This window comes from Temnothorax americanus, unplaced genomic scaffold (genome assembly GCF_048541705.1).
Source record: "Temnothorax americanus isolate GAGA-0224 unplaced genomic scaffold, ASM4854170v1 Scaffold14, whole genome shotgun sequence".
Taxonomy (NCBI): domain Eukaryota; kingdom Metazoa; phylum Arthropoda; class Insecta; order Hymenoptera; family Formicidae; genus Temnothorax; species Temnothorax americanus.
In genome coordinates, this window is record NW_027509275.1 from 538,611 (window position 1) to 565,143 (window position 26,533).

The 26,533-nt window shown below is 45.8% G+C and overlaps 1 protein-coding gene and 1 long non-coding RNA gene across 4 annotated transcripts in view; one reads left to right on the plus strand and one right to left on the minus strand.

Annotated features, from left to right (window-relative positions):
- The window catches only part of LOC143894610 (uncharacterized), a 279,902-nt gene that overhangs the window by 226,321 nt on the left and 27,048 nt on the right, over positions 1-26,533 (plus strand). The window contains exons 5-6 of one of the 2 annotated variants that reach the window (XR_013256130.1): positions 16,901-17,028; positions 18,337-19,453. The exons of the other annotated variant lie outside the window; for it this stretch is intronic. This is a non-coding gene — a long non-coding RNA (uncharacterized LOC143894610). Of the gene's footprint in view, positions 1-16,900; positions 17,029-18,336; positions 19,454-26,533 lie in introns of those variants that run through there. 2 annotated transcript variants of the gene reach the window in all.
- LOC143894578 (homeobox protein caupolican) overlaps positions 4,204-26,533 on the minus strand; it is a 49,433-nt gene continuing 27,103 nt past the window's right edge. For both annotated transcript variants that reach the window (XM_077400963.1, XM_077400964.1), the window contains exons 2-6: positions 22,662-23,054; positions 15,649-15,782; positions 8,774-9,132; positions 4,455-5,460; positions 4,204-4,287 (exon numbers count right to left, since the gene is read on the minus strand). In XM_077400963.1, the coding sequence (XP_077257089.1) occupies positions 4,248-4,287; positions 4,455-5,460; positions 8,774-9,132; positions 15,649-15,782; positions 22,662-23,054 (1,932 nt within the window). In that variant the 3' untranslated portion in view covers positions 4,204-4,247. The remainder of the gene's footprint in view (positions 4,288-4,454; positions 5,461-8,773; positions 9,133-15,648; positions 15,783-22,661; positions 23,055-26,533) is intronic.

Genomic DNA, 26,533 nt, shown 5'->3' on the forward strand with positions numbered 1-26,533 from the left:
TCGCGCATGCGAGCGCGATAACGCGAATTTCATTGCTCGAATTCTCCATTGCATTGCCGGATATCGCGGGACAGCGGGAACGTTCCGCTAATAGCAATGCGCCATCGTGTAATTATTGCGCTGGTCTCGTGTGGCCGGTCGCCGGTATATAGCTTGCATAATGTAGAAGACAGCCCGGCGCATAAAATTATAAACATCCAAACAATCATTAATTCAATGAAAGCACCGGTTACGGGGAATTTTAATAATAACTCACGCTGAGATAGCTCGCCTTACGTTACGCATTTTTTTTTTATAAAAGAAGTTTAACATTCCGCTCGCGTATCGACACGAATTATTTCCTTGGAAATTCAGCAGCGTGTATGCGCCTCTATAATGATTTAATTATAACGTACCCGAGATAAGCGGGAGAGTCTGTTTATTTTATAACTTTATTAATAATCTCGTTGCGAGTTCCTACACGAGCACGGAGTGTTTACGCGGTAATGCATAAGGGCGTAAGGATAACGAGCTGTCTCGTTCGCAGATCTTTTACACGCATATGAGTACGATCATCGTACCGGAGCGAACGGCAATGTGAGCGTCATTTTTTTTAATAAAAGAGATAGGATCTCTCTCTCTCTCTCTCTCTCTCTCTCTCACTGTATCTGTCCGGTTTTAGAATTAACGTATCGATTTATATTCAGAGGGGTAGGGAAGCACGTAGGAAACGCGCTATGCGACTGCGGTCTGCGTTTTTATTCCCAATCAATAACATTTGCATCCGCGTCGGCCGGCCGAGCGGTCGAGTCACGAAATCACGTGAATGATAGCGACGCCTCGCCACGTCAGGGTCGAAAGGGTGGAGGTGCGTGGTGCTGCTCCCGGCGATCTCTCCCCCCGATTATCCAGGTAGCAACGAAGCGGTCTAGCGCGCATCTGGAAACGTAAATCTGTTTTTCGCTACCGTCTACGCATCGGCCCTGAAGATCTCACGATCCACAACCTCGACAACCGTACGCGCGCGATAAACGCTCGAAACGAGTGTTGCGTCTCGCAAAATGGAGGTCGAGGACAAAGAAGAACGTGGTATACTAGGACGAGCGTGTCGCCACCGATGAAACCACCAAAGGTCGTACGGGAATTCCAGAAACGCGCATGTTTCTCAAAGCGGCACCGGCAACGGTAGGCCTACCTATCGAAAAAGAAAGGGAAAGGAAGAGAGAGAGAGAAAGAGAAGGAGAGAGACACGCGGGAAACCGCGACGACGTGTTCGAGGATTTATTAAGGAGACACCTGAATCCTCCGTCCGGAATCTCGAAGCCGTTAAAAAGATCGCCTATCCTCTCGCACCTCCGAGGCGGATCACGGGTGCACGGTGGTCGCGAATTTTATGCAGATGCCGTGAGATCGTGTAAATATCGCTAGCTAAAAAGCAACGATATTTAGAAGCGGGTCCACCCAAGAAGGAAGGGCCCAGCCGATCCCCGATCGGCCGGTTACCATCGTCCTAATGGCGATTAAACATCCTCGCGCTAATTGGCAATTATAGGGCACAGGCATCACGAGAGGACTTTATTCCTGCACGGAGGTTGTCTCTTCGTGGTTCCCTGCTCCTCTTTTCGAATACGATCGGAAAGAGAACGAAGGAGGAGATCGGCATGGTGGTAGGTGCTACAAAAGGCGCTGCCTCGTGCGACTTAAGCGACTCACACACATACACACACACACACACACATTTTCTCTCTCTCTCTCTCTCTCTCTCTCTCTTTCTGTCTTTGTCTCTCCGTCGTATACCTGTCTGTTTGTGCGCGACAGGAAAGGCGAAGAGGGAGAAGGCAGAGATCGAGGATGGTCCGGACTGGAGCGGGCGCTGGTCCGAGAGGATCGAAAGAGGAGAGGGTAGCATTATAAGTGCGTCTGACCTGCGAACGCACAGGCGCGTTTGGTGTATATATACACACACATACACACGAAATCATGTGAATGGTGACGGGGGAAGGGAGGAAGCGAGGTGACGACAGCGAAAACTAGTTTATTTGGAACGCGGCTATAAATTAGAATCAGATCGCCGCGAGATAAGAGAGCACCGGCTAACACCCGGTTCCATCCGAAAAGACGACCATCTCCCCCCTTCCCCCTTTATCCGCCACCCTTATTCCCCATTCGCCGTCCGCCTTTCTACTCGCGTTCACGTCGTGGCATCCTACAAAGACAACGACGACAGACGTTCTCCGCAGCCGATACGTGGCAGCGTCGCCCTGGCTGGCGATTCTCTCGAGTCTTCATCACCTTGTTGCGAAACGAGGCGATGAATGATACCGAGATAATGTTTTTGCAGTTCATTTCGTCTTACCCAGCGTCCTAAAAACTTCGTGTTTAACTTTGCTTTTATTTTTTTCTTCCGCTGCGGAAATAATTAACGGTCCTGAACGTGTCAATAATATTGTTATATTTAGATATACTTTATACATTGAAATAAAAAGAGATATTCTCTCTCTACATCTCTCGATTATACGCTATCCATATGGATGGAGGCTGATCTGGCTGATGCGCATTTTCCACGCAATAATATCGATCTTGTCGAGCAGATTCCCGTTGCCATCGAGTACAGGTCGGAGAGACTCGAGAAAGGGCCGCTTTACTGGAACTACTCTCGAATCGGCGCGGGGAGGGAAATCGAGAAATGTATTTTCGTCGCGAGGAGAGCGATTCGGCTCCTTTACGATTCCGTCGAATCAGATAATGTTCAAAGACTCGTGCTCGCACCGCGACGTTACGGATATCGCGGGAGGATTCGCCGAGAAGAATGGAGAAAGAGAATGAGGCGAGGGTAAGCCCTGGAGATGAATCCCGTATCGTTTGTAAGGAAACGGGAGAACAGCCGTTTCGACTCTCCCCCTCTCCTACATTTTATCTACGAATGCCGCGAATGAGAAGACGAAGGCTCCGGCTTCCCCCAAGACGCTTTAACGATCGCTTGCAGCCTATCGCGGACAACCGCTTTTCTATATCTTTTTCCCGACTTATTGTCTCGCACACAAGTCGTGCGCTAACGCATTCGTCCTACGATCGTTTACACGACGCACGACTCGAATTGAAATTTGATAGAACATCCGAGGAGCAACGCAGCTTTTTATTCAAAAATCTTTTGAACGACGCAATGATTTGTATACAATTTATACGCGCGATAAATTTATACGTGAATCGTTTATTCGACGCAACACACGTAATTTACGGAAAATTTACGACGACACTACTACGGCTAATGTTGGCTCCTCTTACGACGCCTTGTGGTATCCATCTTAGGGTTAAGTCCGCTAGTAAGGAGATCTCGCTCGTGAGACCTAAACGCGAGACTGGACCGGAGTCGTCCGTTCGGTCACCAACGCGACAGGTTGAGGTGTGTCCAAGTGTGGTGTTCCAACACACGCGGGCGCGCACGGTAAACACATGCAGACACACGCGCGCGTACACACGTTAAAAACTTACGGCCGACTGGTGTGGTAAGAGAAAGACGCGGTTAGCCAGTGGTGATTCCATTCACTGATTGAAATCTCCGTCCATTTGTCACTGTCAAGGAGGTGGCGATAGCCTCTTTCTCCCTATTTCTCTATCTGTCTTTCTCTCTCTCTCTCTCTCTCTCTCTTTCGCCTCTCAGTGGTTGCCTCTACCACCGTGGACTACCCACACGCTACTCAATGTGTGTCCGATACCATTATTATTTCAACTCGGGTTGCTCGGCTTAACGACCAATCGACACGCCGGATATTAATTTCTTATCGATTGTTCCCGTAGTGTCTCGGCCGTGCGCGAGTTTGGCGCAACACCAGAGTTCGACCGGCGCGCCTTTCGCGCCGTTCGCGCAAGCGAGAAACGTTGTATCGATTTTCGTGCCGATAAGCCGGTCATGTACCGTTGCTTCGGACAACTTACCTTTTCTGCCCACTTCCCGCCCGTCCCCCGCTACCCATCTCATCGACGCTTCTTCTTTTTTTTTTACAGTCGAAAGTAAATTACGAACATCGCTCGACGTGATATTAACGTGACCGTATACTACAGACCGACGAGGAATTTTAAGTTGATTTTTCTGTAGCGGAAATTTTTCGATGTATATGTATAGTATATACGCGTGTCGTTTGCAATTGTAGAACGAGGAGCGAGATATTGTGAAAAGAGGATGGACGTACATAAGAGAAAAAATAATATAATATTGTTACTTACTTTAGGAAAGACGACTATCGTTTTCTGGACCTCTGCACTGGCTCTTAAACCGGCGAGACGAAGCCACTACCCATCGATTGCGAACTGAAATAAAATATGTATTCTTCTCAATCCTTTCTTATAATTTTTTAACGAGATTTTTTTTAAATTGCGTGCACTGAATAAAGATTCATATGTTTTAAGCGTGATTTAACAACGCGTTAATATTAAATGACAGAATTATATGACGTCGGACTGTATCTTCAACTCACCCTTTATAGAATGGTTTAAATGCGGTGGTAGCTTCCGTGGGTGGCAAGCTGGCAGTAGTTTGATGCTGATGGAGAATGGAATTCTGGCCGACCGGCGAGAAGTCCTTATGAGGCGAGCTTTGTAGTCGAGAATTGAAGGACGAGGCGCTGCTGGCCGAGCCCGAGCTCGTCGACAGATAACCACCGCCACCGGGATGATTCGCGCCATAAGGAATATTAGGATTGCCATTAGTTGCGGCACTAGCGGCGTTGCCACCAGGACAGTAACCGCCCGGCGGTGCTTGGATCACTCCGTTCGGCGTGGCCACCTTCATATTGGGCGGTGTCTGGGGTGGAGTATCCGTGCCAACCTCTGGAAACCCCGCCGCCGCCGCCGCCGAGGAGGACGCGCTCGAACTCGAGCCCGACGATGAATTGGGGTTGTAATGGAGCTGGCCGCCGGACGAGGACGAGAGGAAACCGCCGTATCTCGCGGCAGCGCCCGAGTACGGCGCCGTCGCCGCCGCCGACGGGCTCATCCCCGCCGAGGAGGGGAGAGCGAACGAACTTCCTAAGTTTCCTCCACCTCCGCCGCCCCCACCGCCACCTCCTGCGCCTCCTGGACCGAGCCACGGTTGTTGCGAGTGATGATGATGTCCTTGATTGGGAACATGATGCTGCTGCTGCTGCTGGGGATAATGTTGCTGATGATGCAGATGGTGATATTGTTGATGATGGGGATGCGACGGTGGCGGTGGCGTTTTACACGCCGCCGTGTCCGCTAGGGACCAAATTTTAGGTTTCGTCGCGGGGATCGGTACACCACCCGCACTACAGTCCGACTTGATTCCCTCTTCCTTCAAATGGTCCTCACCGCCATAACCTTGGTGATGATGATGATGATGTTGCATCGTGTGATGAAAGGGATGCTCGCTCCGTCGACGGTCGTCCTCAAGATCTAACTCGTCTTCATCGTCGAGGTCCTTCTCGTGCTGCAAAAGTTCTGCTTTCACGTGCCTCATTGGTTCTGGAAACAATCGAGGAGATTATATACAGACTTATTGAGAAAAAATGTGTAAAGCGTCAAAATATATAAAAGATATTATGCATGAAATATTGCTTGGCGTTCATCGAAAATGATTCGTGAAAGTGGATACATATGAAAAACGTATATAGACATTAATGATTTATAATATTCGATACGCAAAAGTGAAACGTAGAACGCGAGTCTTCGTAACGGGATTCCACCGTCATGGAGGGTCGTCGAGCGGTGGGAGAGTGCGGATATTTCCCTTACGCCCCTATACAGTTAAGCTGTAAGGGATGCTGTGAAAAAAGGGAGCGAAGCCTTCAACCACTTTGGGGCGCGAGAGATTTCAGTTTCCCTTCGGGGCAATGAGTGGGGAGGATGCGCGAGCGAATGGATAAGCGGGAGCTAGAAAGAGAGAAAGTAAACCGTATCCGTCTCCTTTTCTCCGATATCCCTGTCCCGCCGTCTCTCGGGGCACTCCACGGATCGTCCCGACCGTCTGCCAGCCAGCCAGGCAGCCACCGAGCCAAGCCAGGCAGTCAGTCAGGGGTGAGAATTTCATTAAGAGGTTCGAATGTGTCGGCAGAGGGTTTACTTGATGGGTCGTCAAGCGATAATTCCCAAGCACGAAGGGCGCGCTGCTACACTCTTGAGCGTAAGAGAGACGTAGAGAGAGATAACGAAAGAGAAAGAGAGAGAGAGAGAGAGAGAGAGAGAGAGAGAAGGTGAGAAAAAGAGAGTTTCGGTTTAGGGCGCACGCACCCCCTTATAAAAGGAGAACTTCTCTCTTATGGGCCAACTAAATAGATACTACCGTCGAGTCCACAAGTGGCTCTTTAACTTTTGACCCTCTTTTATCAGACGTTAATCTCGTAATCTTCGTGCCGTGCGGGCGAATTCTGCGTTTAAATTGAATAACTAAATTGTATTTGGCTTGACTTTACCCGGTCAGATCATTACTCGCGCGCGCAAGTTATAAGCACATAATAATTTTTCTATTCCGATGTTATATTTCGGTGATTTACAAGAGAGACCGACCTTGCCCGCGTGTCTAACTTTATGTAACAATAGTCGGGCTCCAAAAGCCCGAGAGTTTGAATATATATTCTACTTGAATACGAATATTTCAACCCTCGCCGCATAGGTGGCTGACAGTCCGTGTGACCTATCTTCCTCAGCGGCTCGGCGTAGAAATTCATGAGCGCGCGAAAAGCTCCCCTTTGAATTTCTAAAGATCACCGGCACAGAGCGAGCGAAGGCGTGTACGTGTATATCCGTTCACATACCGAAGTGTCGATACACGTTCCTACTATTTATATAGGAAGAAGAGAACCACGAAAATTTTAGAGGTAAAAGATCTGTACTTTCACGCCTTTACCCGGAAGAACCGGCGAGACGAATCAATTTCCCATCGGTTCTCGTCAGTCGTTTTCAGTGCATCGTCGGAATGCTCTCCTTCGCTCGAGCCGGTCCTTTGAAATTACGATCGAGCCATTGCAGGACGCGTGACGTAGCAGGATCTAGGTGTCCTGGATCAGGAGAGAGATTGAGACGACGAGAGCGCACGACAGAGCGAGTCGAAGGAGAAGCAGAGTGAGAGTGAGAGAGAGATGGATATCCGATATTGGCCAATGTGCGGTGGGGTAATGGTGGCCATAGGAGGGTCTGTACCATTCGTCTCGCCGCGGGCGCCGATACATCACCGTACCTCGAACCAGCGTTCTCCCGTGTGTATGTATATACATTCACAATGTATGTTTGTATATGTATATGTCTGTGTGTGTATATATATATATATATATATATATATATATATATATATATATATATATATAGATATACATACATGTATTACATAGATTCCGTAGCACGGAGTGGATATGGTTCTACGGATGGCTATTCAGTCTGGACACACTCTCCCTCTTGCACGCGCGCACGCATACAATTACGTGCTCCTCTCACAGATCTGTGCTCCTCGCGCGCCGTATATACACCTACACGTCCGCGGCAAGCACACGGGCAAGCAGGTCGAGCCCGGGGTGCCCAGTACCAATACCAACGGCGTCGGCCCGATTCACCGGGGGACCAAACCGAGGGCCATTAATCTCTTCGCGCGGCAACCCGCAACCCGTCACTGTGTTTACCCACATGTGAACCATTATGTCCGCCCCCGTGATGTAGAATCCGCTCCGATCCGCACCGCGTGCTCCGTTTCGCTGCGAATTTCTAACTCGCCGTTTCCGGTCGTCGCCGCGCGAAGAAATGCGCCTCGACGAGCGAATCGCCCACGGGATACGAATATCTTCGATATCCGAATCACTATTTGGAAAACGAGTCGTGGCATTCGGGTCCTTAATGAGCATGTGCAACGGTGCTTGCGGTGAATCGAGCGTCGAAACGAACCGAAATCTGCAGCCGCGTATCTTGGAATCGTCGGCCGTAAAAATTCACGGTTGATGGGCGACCCACAGGAGCTATCGAGGAACGACAGGTACGCGGGCGACAAGGCTAAAAGCCCTATCATCGATCTCTCTCTCGGTCGAAGCACAGAGCGAAGATATATTTGGAAGGTATCCAGGAACGGTACATGAGAATTTTTTTTCGAAAAGATTCAGGCAATCTTTAGAAACCTCGGAAACAACTGACGACCGCCCGTATTGAAGTCGTAAGTCCGGACTCATTGTGAGCGAAATACATACTTGAGCAATACGAGAAACGCCAGCTGATAGGTATTCGATATCGGGGAAACTAGTCACGCGAGAAAAACACGCTATCGACATTCCGAAGTCAAAGAGATCGGCTCGCCTTGCTCGCGCCGGACCTACCTTCGAGAAACGATTCCAGCTCCGGCCGACGGAGCTTCTCGTAATATTGATAATAATCAGACGTTTCTAACAATAGAAATTCTCTCATAGCACCAACGACGAATTATACTGCGAATATTATACTGCGCCGCCGCAATTTCTCTCTTTCTCTCTCGAAGACTGTCTCTCGAAGCAGACGCTGCTGGCTAGCCGTTTTGAATATTATTATTACTCTCCCAGCATTTTTTTCTGCAGCTACGTTAGCAGACACGCCCCTCGTTTCATTTCACTTCGTACTTCGCAGTCCTGTTAGCGGCGCAAACTAAGATTTCGCGTGTTAACGTCAGCACGCCCCGCGACTACGAGCAATTTTCTAAATCGTTCTCGCAGATATAGCGACGTGAAAACGTGACGGCTCGTATCTGGAGGCAGCGTCTCACTGAATAATGAATTCTGACTCGCTGTCGGGCAACGGATATCATGCGTGGAAAGGAAAAAAGGCTTACCGGTATCGTCGAGGCCCCGCCTCGCCTCTTCGCCGACCCGGTCGCTCCTGTTGTCCGACGCGAGATCGTCCTTTTCCTTATTATCCTCAGAATCGGTGAGCACCGCGTCGTCATCGTCGTCCGTCTTGTTCTTCGGTTCCCAGGTCATCTTGTTCTCCTTTTTGAGACGTCTCCGCGCGTTCGCGAACCAAGTTGAGACTTGGGTCAGCGTCATCTTTGTGATGATAGCTAGCATAATCTTCTCGCCTTTCGTCGGATACGGGTTCTTCTTGTGTTCGTTCAGCCAAGCCTTCAAGGTTGCCGTCGACTCCCTCGTGGCATTCTTCCGCCGCGCGGCCAGGTCGTACCCAGCGCCATACCTGAAAAAGACAACGAAAAAGACAGCTTACAATGAGACGTCTTCTGAGAGAGAGAGAGAGATATTCTTTAAAAATTCCGTTACACTTGAGTAAGCAGCAGCTTGTAAACAGGAAGTGCGATATGAAGGAAACCGATAAAGAACTCAGAATACTGTAGAAGATATTTTTGCACGCCCGTCACTTTATTTTCATTATCAGTTGACCGCTAATTAATTAATACATGTGTGTGTATATAAATATTACAATCTAACACACATCTATTTTTTTTTGTAAATCACACCAAGATTAGTAGTCGCATCTCGCTAATAAACGTCAAATGCATTATTAACGATTGAGTAATCGCCGTTAAGCAAGGCTCGCCTGCCAGAAGGTAACTATTGTTCCATATTTGTCGAAACGGGCCACTCCACTCGAGAAGTGGTATCGTGTCGAGGGTGCGAATTCCCCGCAGATTTTGGCAAGTCCGAAGTGCTCTGCACGAGCCCTCGGCTTTCCTAGATCCGTGCCTCTTTCTCTCTCTTTCCCTCCACCTCTCCCTCCCTTTCTCTTTCTCTCCACCTTGCTGAACATTAAACCCCTCTGGGATAGGGGGGGCGGCATCCTACTGGGTCGAGGGTGATACTCCGGCAAATATATACGGGGAATAAACCCCCAGCGGCGGCGTGATTCCATCGTGCACCCCCGGCACTCACTCGCCGTAATGGCGATTCGATCGATCCCCTCTCGCTCGGTCGCTCAGTCTCGTCTACTCCTCTCGCCTCTCTCTTCCATTCCTCCCCTCGTTCTCCCTTACGAAGAACCCGATGTGCGAGTATGTTATAGGTAGGAACTGTTATATACTAAAATACCTATCGACGATCCATCGGCTGTGAAACGATGGAAGAGGCACAGTGGTTCACGATAGCGGCGATGGTGGTGGTTAGTAACAATGTTTTGCCTCGAGCGGAACGCATCCTGACGAGATACCTGCTGCTGTTGCTCGTCAGGCTAGGGAATGAAAATTTCGTAGTATCGACGTCGAGTGCAGGCAAACGACAATTGAAAGATATTGATAATCGATAAATTTTCGGAATAACATTCCTAATGATTTATGAGAATTTTACAAATGTGAAAAATAATAGAGATTTAAGTAAATACTGTAGATAAATGACGATCAACCCGTGTTACTCGATTTACGATGCGGCGATTTTCCCTGCTGACGTTGCGTATATAATCGTCGATCGCAGACCCTTTATTTTTGTTGTGGCGATTGAGAACGCTGTTAAAAATAACCCCGTTGTCAGGTTTCCATTTCCACTTTATGTAATCGAATTAGACGAGCGCGCGACGGGCGGCGCGGCGGTCGGATTGGAGAAATCGTTTTGACACACACGCGGGAAGGAAGTCGAAGACCGAGAAAGAGAAAAGCGGAAATCGTGGTAAGTCGAACGAACGGCGAATTATTAGGCTCCCGCTTTCACTCAACGAGCACAAGGCTGCGCAACCCCCTGCCCCATACACTACCCTCCGATTACTACTGCGATCCGCATCCGAGATTACCGAGATGACCGCATCGATGGGGATAGAAACGGCAATCCGCAGGAGGCTGACTCGAAGAAGGTGGAGGACGTTTCACCCTCTATTAAACTCCCTCGTACAAGGGAAAGGCGGCCGCCGGGATACGTCGCCAGTAAAACGAGCCTCTCCTCGACTTCCACCTTCCACGTTTCTTTCTTTTCTTTCTCCTTTTTTTCTCCGCTCTCCAGGCCGCGTTCCTCCTGCTGCTACCGCAAGAAAGCGGCCATGTCCTCGAAGGACTCCTATCGATTTCGATAGGCTTCCGTGTTCGCCGTTGAAGCAGTTGCGACCATATGGCGAAAGACGAAACAATAAAACGCACCGTATTACGGTGGAAAATTATTTATTCTATTGCGGATATGTCTTTCTTTCACGAAGCAGGATAGAGAAAAAGCTCTCTAATATTTTTTAAATTATCAACGTTACGAAGCATCATATAACAGTTGTCCATGCCGGTACGATTGAACAATGTTAAAAAGGAGAGAAAGTTAATAAATTCGCGGAGGAAGATAACAGTCCGCGTTTCGAAACGGGGACTCGTCAGAAATCGACAGCGGACGATACAAGAGCTTGCAGATATAATCAAAGTTCGCCCCCTTCGTTAATATGCGCAATTTCGACTGCCTCCCACATGCCGGGGCCGCGCCGGCGCTGCGCCGCGCAATTATCTACATACACAACGAGTTCGCATCGGCATTTACATACTAAGTGTACCGTTGCGTGCCGGGAGAGAATCGCTCGGATGCGATCGCGCGGTCTTGTATATGCGACGATGCAGATGCGACGACGAATTGAAGCAAAGTAAAAACTTGGCGAATGCGCAACGACCAGTCCAATCTTCCCTCCTCCTTGCAGCATATCTCAACGCGGTTGGTTCGAGAAAAAAATCCTGCCGTTATTCGCGAGTCGCGATGCTCACGATGATACGGAAACATTGATATGTGATACGAGTCAAGTTTTGTTGTGAATTAAAGAGGCGCAAGCAAAAGTCCAATAAGATAGAAAAGAAGAAAGATGTTTACGTTGCGTCTTGCGAGCATCGCGATTTCGTGACACATATAATTACTTGAAATGGAAATGGCAAGTATGCGTAATAGGCGTGCTTAAGTTTTTATAAATATGAAGTTTACATATTCTGAAGGATTGTAAACACGAAGCCGGATGTATAAAGATCTAAGTGTTGTGCTCATAATGCGAGAGATCACGGACTAGTAGATTGCGAGTGAATGGCGCTATCTGCTATCATAAAATTCTCCGACACGCTCTTATCGTCTCTTTGTCGATGCTAAAGTAAAATCGTGCGACGCGCGTCCTTCAAGAGCACAACGTAGATTTTTAACGTGTGATCAATAAACATACAAATATCAAATGTACCTCGATGTACGTGTGCATTTCAATAATTAATCCGAACTGGCATTTTGAGTGACTTATTTAAAAAAATATCCTCGATAATTTAAAAATATCTTTAAACCGACGCTAACGGTAACAAATAGGAACGAATATGTATATATTTCTTATTGTCAGTCAATCGCTCGTCAAAAGGCTGATAATCAATTAATGTTGACGTTATGCGATATTGGATTCGGCAAATGGATTTCGCGCAATAACAAAATGAACTCTCAGTTATCACATCGCTGTATTTCTGCGTAGGTTGGAGATCAACGTCAATTTAGAAGGTGCACCGTTCGTGAGAGTGAAAGGACGGAGAGAGGCGTATCACATATGCGAGACGAAATTGTCGGCAGACTCAGGGAAAGGTGGAGGTCGAAATAGGATCGAAATGGTAGAAATTCCTTCTCTAAGGGAGATAATAACGATGCGAAAGGGTGCACAGAGGAGCGCGTAATGCTAGACACTGGCAGCACTCGAGCGACTCATTAGAGGCTTTGCATATGGTAGCGTCAACCTCGAAAGGTTAACCAATATTGGCAGAACGCGCGTAATTACGTCCTCCAGCCTGATATAACCGTGTGTATGTGTGTGTGTGTGTGTGTGTGTGTGTGTGTGTGTGTGTGTGTGTGTGTGTGTGTGTGTATTATATATATAGGTAGCTTCAATAGTTACGCCCGGGTTCGGATGTGCAAACGTTTCCACCCAGCCAATCTACTACATCTCTCTCTCTCTCTCTCTCTCTCTCTCTCTCTCTCTCTCTCTCTCTCTCTCTCTCTCTCTCTCTCTCTCTCTCTCTCTCTCTCTTACTCACTCTCGCTCTCGCTCTCGCACACATACACCCTCTCTTCTGTGCAATCGCGTATAATAGCTTACGGCTGCGTTTGCTCCGTACTGCTATCGACAAGATCCGCCCCCTGTACTCGCGCAATCGCTGCGTTCTACGATAGACCGATATGTCTATAATCATCAACTTTGCAGCCTTTTCCTTACACATTAGGGCAAGACGGGATAGACAGCGACAGAGAGTATAGCAACCAGTTCGATAATCAGAGAAATTATGGAACTGTACTATATGCGAGTAACCTCGATGCTCGATTTTTGTTTTAAACGAATTGTAACACGGAGCGAGAGAATCTCGGTGGAAAATTTTTTTACCTTGTCGGTCAATAAAACGCGCACGTTCTCGCGTACGTGCTCTATACGCCGACATGTCGAGCGATTTTTCTATATAGTATTAGATACCGTTTCAGGCAGCTCCAGATGATAGAAAAGAGATAGATAGAAAGGAACGCGAATAAGTAACCGGTTACGGGAAATCAAAGGTAATCATCAAAGAGAAAAAGACCGCGCGTTTCTATGATCGCAACGCAATGTCTATAAGTGATCGTTGATAGTAAAAAGCGGTATCTCCCGATCGGGTTAAAATTAAGATAGTATCATTGCAGCATTCGCTGACACTGTATCCTATCTTTTAATGGATAAAAAGAGCGGCAGTACAACTATAGAGCTTCGTGAAATATGCAAGATTTCCTGTATAATGATCTAAATATAAAGAAAGAAAAGAAATTTTATTCCATATAATATATATTTCTTATATTATGTATATTATGTTAACGTTTCGCGTTATTCAAAGTTACACGACAATTGTCTCTGATATTTAAATTTACATTTAATAACACACAATTTAACGTACTATATTGTTTTATCGCACAAAGAGCAAACAGACATACTCATCTATCATTCAGTAACAAATAACAAAGCATTATAAGTTCGCGAGATTGTGCAACGGCGCGAATGAAGGAAAACGGAGGAATCAATCAATTTACGCGAAGACAACAGAAAAAAAGAGACACTTCGGAATCGAAGTGTCCCCAAAGGAACCCTTTCGCGGAGCCAGTAAACGACATATTTCTCATTTCCTGTAATCAGAGCGTTCGCGTCGGAGCGTTTCAATCGAGCCGCTTCAATTTACACCCTCGGGCCTCGCGCGGGATACCCCCTTCTTGAATCATACAGCACAATCCGCAACTTTCAACGCTGCCTAAAACAATAGCGGCCCGACGGTGTCGAAAGTGACGGGGGCACGTAGTAACCTGTTAAGGGAAGAGAGCGACCGGGCGGAGATGAGGGAGAAGCGAGCGAGAGAGCGGCCGTCGTATTATTAAGCAAGTAAATTAATAGAGGCTTGTCCAGGAGAGGTGGTGAGAGAGCGAAGCAGTAAGGGCGCTGAATTCCACGATAAACAATGCCTACCGTCGGAGTTTCTCTGGTAGGCGCCGCCACCGCCACCGCCGCCGCCGAGCACATGCAGACTATACAACCACCCCGAAGGGGTGGCTCGGGAAGAGGAAGGGAGAAGTCTCCCGTTGCGTGAGTCACAGCGCGCTTGCCTATTCCTGAACGTCGAGCATGAACGTACGTGTGTATGTGTGTGTGTTCGCCAGGCGGACACGAGGGTTGCTAAGCGAAGCAAGTAAAGCACCTGTGGGAGCCGACTCGTTCGGAGGATACGGAGGTGGCCGAGGAAGTAGTCGAAAGGGAGTAGACGAGTACGCGAGGGAGTGCGGGAGGAACGGGCGGAAAGAAGAGAGGGAGAGATAGAGAGGGATTTAGAGCGAAAGAGGGAAAGCGATGCAGACGGGGATAGAGCGAGAAAGAAAACACGCGGAGCCCGAGAGTAGAGTGGTGAGTAAAGCAGAGAGAGGCCTGGCGAACGAGCGAGCCAACCCCGGGGAGGAAGCTAATCAATAAACTCACTCACTCACTCGCTCTCCTACGGAGAGAGACCTACTGCTCCTCTCCCTACGCTCGCGATGTGGCGATATATGTAGCTGTGTATATGTGTACGCGTATACGCTAGTGTGTACGTATGTACACACGTCCAACCTGGAAGCCTCCATTATATACGCCCACTCGGCTGCCTACAGCCATTTTGTAGCCGTCCGTCGTGTTTGGCCTAACTCGAGCGCCCGGTACCTTCAACCCCTTCGAGTTCGACAGAATTCGGAAATCGCGGCAACTACTTCGGCCGAATGTCACGCCGATCGATGACGATTATGTCAGACGCTACCGTATTAATGTAGGTACACTCGATCAACTTGTGCAGACAAGCTATATCTGTTTATCTTCGCGATTAAACGAGATTAAAGATGGACGTTTAAGTCGGATGAATATCTGGCATACATCGTATTAACGTAAAAGTTACTCGTACGCCGGCTACAGTCTCTATCGAACAGCGCTGCGGCTCTCATCTCGCCGATACGACTAGCGCGATTTTAACGGTCCATACTACACCACAAACGGTGTGCTTCTCCAGGTGCACGACCAAGGGGGAGATATTACGGATTCGCGATAACGATAACCGCCGTCGCGCAGAAACGTTTCCAACGGAATATACGTGGCAAGCAGTACGACGGAATCGTGACTCTTGTTTTAATGGCGGCGCGCGGAGGTAACAGGACAGGGGTGAGAGGGGAGCTCGGCGCTCTCTTTCTCTCTCCCTCTCTCTTTCGGTAGTAGTTTAATCTAATGGAGCCGAGAGACCATGAAACCTGGCGATAAACTTACCCGTAGGCGGCCAGGGTTGGATCGTAAGGGTAGTAACCCGTGGCGGCAGGTTGAAGGGCGGCCGTGCCCCAGGCAGCACCCATGTCCGCCGTCATGCCCATCCCCGTCGCGTCCTTCAGCCCGTACGGATTACCCTGCAAGAGCAGAGTGCATGATAAGCGCTAATTTATTTAGAGTATACGTCGCTGCATCGCGCATATAAATTCTCCTACAATGTAAACATGCTATCGACATGATATCTTTCTATCGCGACGTTAAAATTAAAAAAAGAAACAACACGATATCGATCGCGCGCGCGCGATATCGATCCTCGCGTGACACTAGCGATTCAGGAAACTATACCGATCCATTATAGTTAATGCTGCAGATTATGTTCTGCATGCTGAGGGAGATTATCGCAAGCCTGTCTAGAAATCCTTTCGAGGTTCAATCCAATCCATCTCAATTTTCGCTGATAAACTGGAAAGCCACAAGAAGTCGTAGCGATCGTATAAATACTCGTATAATATTTTATCTGAATACACGGTGTGCGGTTTGTATAATAGTTTTGAAGAGATTAAATTATACGAGCAGAATATAAATGTCTCTGAAAGAAATCTTTCAATCATCTTTGACTCTCATCTGATCATCCCGACGGGTTTAAGAGGCAAATGAAAGGTGGCCGAGGGGTTTAACCAAGTACCCCTAAAACATAATCGCGGACATACGTTAGTCGGTATATAATATTGTCACACGATGCATTGTGAAGGCATGCAGTACAGGGCGAGCGAAGAGTTGGGGGAAAGGACATGAGATATGAGAGAAAAGAGTGGAAAAGAGAACGCGAGAAAGAGAGAGAGGAGCGCAGGTGAGAAAAGAGAGGGAACGTGGCGGCACGTTACGCGGCTAATGGTAGCACAATGGGGGATATTATTAGTGCAGCGGCTTAGGAGTGGTTTCTTTGGCGCCATGGAGTTTCGTGTTACATCTAGTCGTCGTCGTCGTCGTCGTCGTCGTCGCCGTGTCTTCATCGTCGTCGGCGTTCACCTTCTTAATTCTCCGCTCGCCCCTACCCCTTCGATTTTCGAAGGCCCTAACGGGTGTCCTTGGTTCTCCCTCTCGCCTTTCTTTCACCTTGCTCTCGGTCCTTAGTCCCACTTCGCCGTGAGTCTCCCTCTTCAGGGAGTCCAGGGCACACGTGTTAGTGTGTGTGTGTGTGTGTGTGTGTGTGTGTGTGTGCGCGTATCTTCGTCTTTATTTCTCTTCTTTTCAGAAGCGGCTTTAATGGCGAACTGCGGGTGGTCCGACGTCGACGCTTTGGACTATTGTTACGACTGTGCACAGTCACACAGGGTCACCGGTCGCCGGTTTAACCGATTATACGAGCACGCCTGTATTAAGGTAGCAATAATCGTTGTGTTGCGCCCCAAATCTTGCGACGTATGCGGCGCATTAGGGGGCGCGACGGCGAGGTGGCTCTAACTTGATATCCTGTGTCGCTGTGGGCTCGACACAGTCCATGAAGTTAATGCAATAGCGCCTATAATTGTCTCCTATACGAGGTGCTTTAAAAGTGCAAATCCGTATATATTCTATGACAAAATACTTTTTTATTCTCTATCCGCGTGCTACTCTATTCGATACAAAAATGTACGTAATTTGTTTAAAATTATGCATTTATTTCATGTCGATTGTCTTGTGAACAACAATTGGTGCAATTTCTAGATATAATTTAGAATGATGTCGCTTAAAATTTTCAAGTAATATTTATTTATATTTATTCGTACGATATGAATAACGTTTTCTGTGTTTTATATTTCCTTTTTTTAATAAGTTACTTTGTACATTGTGAGTCTTATAGAATTCTTATAGGGCATTTTCGACAATCCATCGCGTCACCCTTCATTCAATGCTAATTTGATTCTTATTATATTATAATGCCCGTCGAATCGGTCCGACGAGTTGCATCGTCAGCGGCACGTGCTTCCTGCTTAACTATCCGATGAAAAAGATCAAAGGAAGAAACGCAAACGAAGAAAAAGAAAAACAAACGATTACAGTGAGCACGATGAAAAATATAAAAAAACATGGAAATTATGAAATAAAATATATCATATTTATATCTTCCGTAGCTATTTATATAATATAAGAAACGTTTGTTTCGCTTTTAGTTACGTAATTAAAATATATTATTAAAATATATTTGATTTGTATACAATTTTTCAAGAGATTATATAATAATTAATAATATAATCATTAAAAAAATATGTTTTTCTCTTAATATTCGAACGCTTTGTCGCTTGAACCATAACGCTCGCGACGCAAAGCGGGAGCGACTTTTTTAACAGGGCAAGCTTCTCACTCAACGTTTCTCTTTCATTTTTCTGATAAACGATATCGTCTATGAATAAACAATACCACGTGACATTTTTCTGCAAATGCACTTTTTGGCTTTGATTGTTCCGCACTCTCATTCTATATAGATTTTTTGTCCCAGATATATTATTTACAGATGTTTCAATGTTCATTCAAGAAGGTACATAGACAGTTGTTGTATATTTCACATTTGGCACAGTTTTTCGTCTCTCCTGAAAAATTTACTAATTGTCACATAATCGGTATTGTTCATTCATTGACGATATCATCTCGATATGAACAAAAAGGACAATGCAACCCATCGTCAAAATACTCAAAATTCTCGGCAGTCAGACGCTTATGACATTCCGGACTACACCCTGTTCTATCGTTCGTCACCCAACTGCTGAAAGTGATGGTCGCGTGCGCCAAATTACGCCACGGCGTTGAAATTCCACGAACGATTGACCGGCCGGACTGCAATTTATGCCGATAAAGATGCAAAACTATGACGCGCGTCCCGCCGTCTCGCGCGACAAATGGCATTTTTGGGGTTTCGGATGGCCAGGATTAAACCAATACGCGCGAGGGAGGATCCCTTCGTCTTTCGGCTCATCAGTCTCAATTACAACGGAACTCAACGGCGCGATCGACTATCTATGTGCAGAATGATAACCGCATAACAACACTGTCAACAATTATTATTATCTATATATACTCTAGTGTACTTAAATACACGTACAACTACTTCAATGCTTCTTCAATGTTGTGCGAACGCTATCAAAAATTTTCCATTCTTGTACGGGATCTTTTACAGAAACTGTCGACGAGAGAATTTGAAAATTACGAACTGGTGAAGAAATCATGAGTCGAAATCGCATTCGTAAATTGATAAATTCGTAAATATAAGGATTCTGCAATAATTTCACGCAATTTCCGATGTATTACTCGTGGATGTACACGCGCACTAAACGCACGTTGCACGTGGCAATATTGGACGCCAGCCGCGTTTAAGTGCCAATTATAAAAGCGTAACAATCTACGATTAAGAAAGCTACGCGTGTTACGCTTTTCAATGGGCCGTAAAATAACACACGATATCGCGAATCGAAACGTTACGACTTTCGTATTGCGGCAGACATACGTGCTTCTTCTCCACAACCGCGTAATATTGCTATATATATTGATATATACTAACGTCGTTCAATGAATATCCAAGTTTCATACGTTTTGCATCACGCTGTCGCTCCTATTAATATTGCAGAATAACGAGCATTTTCATTATCAATCAGGTGGCTTGATATTCCGTCAAAACGAGCACCAAGAAAAAAACCGACAAGTATTCAATTTGCTACTTTTATGTTATTGGTATTATGCGCATTCTCGATAAGATAAATTTCTATTTCGCGAAAAAAATATTTACTGATATCTATCTTGGCAGAATCTCTCACGCAGTATTAACGATACATAAAAAATTCTCACTGTGTTAAAGTTACAGTGTCTGAAATACAACCGTTCTGTACCACAGACAATTTGAATAAAGCGCAAAACATCAAAAGAAAACACAAAGAGAAACATCATTCAAAGCGCGAGACGCCGTGTGCGGCGGCATTCCCGAGGAAAATGTCGCCAGAGCGAATCTCTCTCGGAATCCGTTACGCCGACCGTACGTCGCTATGTGAAATAAGACGAATCCGTCGGCTGATGAGAAGAGGTTTCCGTCTACCGTTGCTCCCCTATCTTGCGCAGCTACGTCCTCCTCTCGTCGTCCTTTCTCGCGTTCGCGCACTCCCGCCGCCGCGGTATCCCCCGTGCGGCTCCCGTCCCTGTTTCATGGCATCCCGCGTATTGATTCTATAAACTCGTTCGCGAGAGCGATGAGAGCACTCTCCTCTCCCTACTTCCCCATCCTTTCGGTGTCCGCCTCTTTCCCTTCCTTCATCGCCAATTCGTTTGACGGAGACGATCTCGTTTAGCGCATCCGCACGATAAGCGAGATTCGCGAATGTCATATGCGGAATATATTTCTGTGCAAGAATTTTATTTATGAATAAAAAAGGGGGGAGAAAAACATCGACGGCCTCTCGCCTCAGAAAAAGCATTTCGAAGGCATTTCCGTGCATGCTTGATATATCAATATATATGTCAAAACAGATGTATAATTCAAAATAGAGATGTACGTTAATCATTTGCTATTTTAATTTGAATTGATTAATTTTCTAAGATGGAACTGCGTAACACATTCCTATGTCACTACGAATCGATATTATCGACAGTCTCTCAGTTTTTCAGCTAATTCCGCGACAAATATTCAGATCTAATGATATATATCTGTAAAATATTAAACTTATGAACTAGCGTGTATACATGCACACACACACACAATCTGCCAAGCATGTTTATTAAATAAGTTAACCTCGTGATATTATTATCACGTGAAGCTGACTGAAATGATACGGCAAATTTTAATGAGTATTATGGTAAATCCCGATATCCATGTTAAATTGCAGATTATATAGACTGCGCTGTGATATACGGCAGTCTAAATTAATTTGCAAAATAAGTATATCAAATCGATATTCGATACGACACAATTCTTAAGAATACAAAATTGCAGGACATATCGCACCATTTGTCCGCGCTCTGCTGTTTCAGATAAGGGTCTGTGTCGGGTATCAGCGTTTATCTGACCAGAGCATGCACTGATTACGCGGCAACATCAAAAAGCCGATAGCTTTTTCAGTCGTACAAATATCGCGCGACTCGTGAAAATGAAAATGCGCTGTAGAGATAGAGATAGCTATACGTATTATCTGATTATACAAGGTAATGACACATTTACGGCACACGCGTCAATGGCACGCCGTCCCGTGCCATTACAGAAATTGCCGTTACAGATTGATTATACCGTACATAATGCCGGTATTAAACGTTAATTTTAACGATAATTGCGCTTTCATGTGAAAGTAGCATTCCCTTGACAGGCATCTTTTTTTTTGCCTTTTTACCGAATTATGACGATTCCATCTACAGTTCGTAAATGCATGATATGTTAGTCCAACCGCGTTGCGCCGATGAGAGATCGCCGTTTACACGCGATTTAGAAAATTGCAGCTGCAAATTTACATTGCTAATTGAACGCATGAAGAATGAGACGTGTCTCCTGGATGGCGAATGCACATTCGCTGAATTTCACTCGAGATAAGCCCCGTCTACAAATTACACGCGGCGCGATGAATTGCGGCGAATATAAATCCTCGCGCCGTCAAATCGCGGCGTGAAACGGAACAATTTCCGACTACATTATTAGCTATCTCTCGTAACGATTTCTTTTTCCTAGATTTTCTTCTCCATAGCAACTCTATTTTTGTCTCGCTCGTTAGCCGCGCGAAGAATATATTAATCGACAATGCCGCCTAAAAGCATCCAATAATTAGTATAATCACAATTAAATTCGATAAATTCGAATTTAATTAACTACTACATTTTTTTCCAATCCGGGATGGCATCAAATGTACTTATCAGCGTGAATGTAATGCATTCTGCGGTCTTTTCAGTCGCAAAATACGGATAACAAGAGGAAAATTAGTCAGATTGTGTTTCTGTCATCGTTTATCTTGTTGCATATACATTTGCTATGTATATACAAAACACCTTTTGCTTGAAAGTAGAACAGCCATTAATTTTATAGACGTAATTCCGATCCAGGGAATATTTCCGACATTACATCATAATGAAATTATAGATAAAATTCTGTGGCGAATTTTAGATTCGGCGAAACTGGTATAACGCGCGTTTTGCTCGATTCCCGGCTTCTCTGGGACCGAGACATTGCATGCAAGTAACGCACAGTCGGTCGAGGAGGATTTCCCGATGACATATGCTCGCGAATTCGTCACCGGCAGCCCCTTGAGAACGTAACGAGCGAGTTCGCTTTCCGCGAATCGAAACTTAAACGAGATTATCAGTCGCTTCTCGAGAAAGGGACGCGTGAATAATTCGACGCAGCCGGTACCCAGCCTGCGAAGACGCACAAATTCCTGAGCGCGGGGCGATCGAGGGGAGCCGTACGATCCCGACGTCCGAGAGAGGGTTCTGTCACCGGGATTCCAAGCTAATTCGCGGCAACACCACGTGCTAATCCGTCTTAAGTTAATACTGGAGAAGCAATAATCGCCCGGCACGCCTATAGTACGACGAATCGATCAATCTGCATCCGGCAACGGCCGCGTTACATGTTGCAAAGCACCGGATGATCTTTCGTAGGTCTGACAAGAAACTTGTAATATGATTTTAATATTGTAGCAAATTTAAAAATACGAAAAAAATCAAAAGATTTTTTACTCTTTAGAACAGAATGAATTTTGAGATAGAGCAAAAATATAAAAACTAATTTCCTAACTTTTAATAGGAACGATGAATTCTATTCTTTTTTCCAACAGTCTTGCGAAACCTGCATGTCGAAAAAATTTATTAAAGTCCAAAGGTTCATAACGACATTGTCTTAATTGCATCTTGGTTTATGTAATAAGGCTTTATATATCTTGTATATATATTAAGCGACAATAATAATTGCAGCGACAGTTTTAATGTCTAAAAAATGGTACCCTGAGAAATAAAATCGTTTGTTAACATTTTTAATGTGATACATTGTTAATCAAAAATGAAAAAGGACTCACCAGTGGGGAGTAGAACGCAGAGCTATCCATGCCGATGCTGGGATAAGGTCCCTGGTCGGTGGTGGAGGGCGTCGGCGTGGGGTAGGAGGAGTAGGAAGTCGCGGTGGGTAGTCGAGGATAAGCGCCCAACGCAAATCTCGCGGCGTTGTCGTATTGGCAGCTGCACACCGTTTGCCCTGTTACAGGGTCCGTCATCATGGGCCTACCGTTCTCGCAGCAACCGGGCCCGGTGGCGGCACCACCCACGGGGGTCGTGGCACCGCCGGTACCTGCGGGCCCGACCCCCGTCGTCGTTGTCGCCGTAGACGAAGGCGACAGGGCACCCGGGCTCAACGCACCCCCTGACATCGCCGGCGACGTCGCCGTTGTCGGTTGCCCGCCGCTCACCAGAAGCTGAAAAAAAAAAACAAAAGACAAATGTACGTCATTAACATAGTATAATTACGCGCATGTATAATGCAGAGATTCCATATATTTCCTTGTAAAATTAGAAATTAGCTTTTCCAACTTGTTTCGAACATGACTTCGATATTCGGGTGCAGTCGTAGGAAACTTCGTCTCCCACACAGATTCATTTCATATTCTCTTCATTTTTCAACGTAGATACATATAAATAACGCATAAAATGACTGCTCGTAAGCACATATGCATTAGACGTGTCATGATAAGGACATACATATGTACTACATGTGTACATACGATATAGAAACGCATGTAAAAGATTTATTTTCTTCTAGTGTGTGTCTTGGTGCTTTTTTAGCTAGCTTACATCGCTTCGGCGACCTAAAATTCGATATTCACAAACGTCGATAACGGTACTCTTCTTTTGGCGAGAAGAAGGTTCTACCTGAGTTTTTACGACTCCTTTTTCTTTGTACGAAAATTCTACGTTGATTAGTTTTTTTTTTTTTTCCCCGATAACTATCGCCTTTATCTTTGCAAGGATATAAGAATATATTACGTGAAAAAAATATGAAATATAGATTTCACGACGCATTTAGTTTTATCGAAACAATCTTGACGCGTAACGGTGAGCGATTATTCCTCCCACGATTAATAGCTTCGTAAAGCTCACATAAACAGAAAGACGTCACTCTCATGTGTGCGTGCTCGCGCGCAGGGGATCGCGCCGAGGTTGCCTCACGCTAAATTAGCCCATTGTAAATGAGGCCGGAATGAATCCCGGTAATTAATATGGCAAGGGCGCGGAGTTATTTCGAGAGGACGGGACGGGAGGCTCGAGAGCCGCCGCGACGAGCCGGGTTGTATATCTGCATTGATAAAGCCTTCTCTCCGACAGCTCTCCCGCATTCCGTTACACACACGGGGGGGGGGAGAGAGAGAGAGAGAGAGAGAGAGAGAGAGAGAGAGAGAGAGGAGAGCCCGGAAAACGACTCTCTCTCCCTCGTACGTATATACCTTTCTATTCGTAGACCGTGTCGAAATCACCCACGAAAACGCCTACGGAGCGTTGCGGCGCGCGCGTGATGAATAGGATTGACGAGAACTTTATTCCCGCAAACGATTCTCCTTCGCGTTTTAGCGTTTCACCTCTCTCGTGAATTATTAAAAGCCCGCGCGGCGCCGCTTATCAATTTTATAGTCGGCGCGTTTACAAAAATACGGCGACTCGTGCGGCGAAGTTTTTATATATACCGATGGGAGCCTCCATCGTTTCTCGCGCGACAAAATACGAAACTGTATCTCGGTCGTTAAGCAATATACCATAGGGACGATTCCCTTCGATTTCCTGTTTATTCGGAAGTTCAGTCATCAATACGTGATGCTTTTTTCGTCATGATAATATATTATAGATTATAGATTATAGATTATAGATTATAGATTATAGATTATAGATCGTTAGGCAATTGCGTGAAATCATCTTTTGTTTTGAGAAACGTATAAGGTATTTACAAAGACGCCCGATAGTATTCAGCTGTCTTGTTTATGCCTCGAATTACGCGGTTTCAATGATTTGCATAATTATCTCGATCTCTACAATGAACCATCCGCATAACTATCTTCGTGAGAAAATTCGAGGCGTCGCTTCCGTAACATTGAGCCATTTCCGGCTCACGCTGTTTACACTCTCGTGCTCATCGATTTTCCGTGAGCGTGCGTCAATACGCTCGCGTATTTTCACAAGAAATATCACAGGAGCGCGTCGCGCGCCGTTGCAAAAATAGAAGGGCGAAGGGGACCGGCGCGGCGCGTCGCATCGCGGGATCCGCACCGAAAGAACGAGGTAAACCCAACTTTCGTGAACAAAGACCCCGCGCACTTTCGTGGTGGTATAACGGTGGTGGTGGGGTGTAACGGTGGTGTGTGGCGGCGGCGGCGGACTTGGAGGACATGCTATGCGCGCGCGCGCACGTGTGTCCCGTTCACGCATAACAACACGCGACACGTGTGCGCGCGTGTATATGTGCGCTCGGAATCTCCCCGACTTCCTCCGGCCCTCTCTCTGTCCCGCTCTTTTTCTCCTCGCCTCTAACGAAACGTTCCGGGCACCTCCAGCGTGTCTGGAGCCATTCACGCCCTGCTGGGTTTCCCACCGGAACCTTTTAAGACCCCACTTTCACCCCCGCGGCAGCCGCCGGCGCGAAAACCCTTCGGATCTCGTGGTAGCAGGAAGAGTCGCCGTGATACGGTCCTATCCCGCCTCCGCTTCTCGCGCTCCATGCTCCACCTTGTCGCCGATCGTTTCGCGACGCGCTCGTTGGCGAGGCAACCCCTCGAGTAAAACAGTGTCGGATTCTGGACGAATCCTGATACGAGCATCGTTAGAATTTTCTCTTCGGGTTCGTGTACCTACTATCTTTTTTTTAAACAATCGCTAACACATCAACTGTTAAATTTCAGGAGTGTCAAATTCTCTCAATTCGAGTTATTTTTAACCATTCCTATATAGGTCGCTACTGCTCCTACTTAATATTTTGTTAATTTAACTAAACAAATGGAGTTAAAATGATACTTTTTGTGTTAAAATGATAAATTTAGACACACATGATAGTTAAACGTGACAAAATTTTATTTAATTATTCAACTCAAGGTATTGATTCAAATTTTATTCTCTAATATTTAACAGTGATGGAGAGAAATAATTCCAAGTTCGTAATTTATTTTATAAATAAATGAGCGCACTACTGGTTATATCCGCAAAAAAGCTTGGAAAGTAAGAATGCTTGGACTCTTTCATTGCTTGATATTAGTGGTTTGTATAATGACGTTCGCGAAAAAGGCTTAGACAACAAGAATGCTTAGATTCCTTTACTGCTTGATATTTGTGGTTTATATAATGGTATCGCTGCTCTCAAGTAGGTTTCTACTCATGAAAAAAGATACGGGTGGCGAAAGCACGCTTATTTGACGTTGTCCGGAAAATGGCGGTTATTATCGACGCATGATTTCTTGAACGATGCGTATTACGCCGTTCCGGTTAGCCGCGATTTAACATTAATTTCACGAGTGGAAAGTTATGTCGTCAAAGTTTCCCAGAGTTCATAAATAATAGCGAGTAATCATTGATACATTTAATTTTCCTCAAATTTTAATGTCGGATGATCCAAATTATACAGAGAGAAACTTTGTCGTAAATATATTACATTTGGAAACAGAAATGAGATTACATCACAGTGCCAATAAAATATACATTTTTAATACAAAGTATAAATAATAATTCAAAATTAAGCGACCCATTTTCTGCCTCACGACGTTTCGACCACAATTTATACAAAAGTACTTTTTTTTCAATTTAAACATCTTTTAATTTAAATCGTGCTTAAATCGGCTACACGAATGGACGCGTTGAATTATTATTATCGCATGATCGATAATCTTCATTATCGCGCAAAAGAGAAAAAAATACCTGA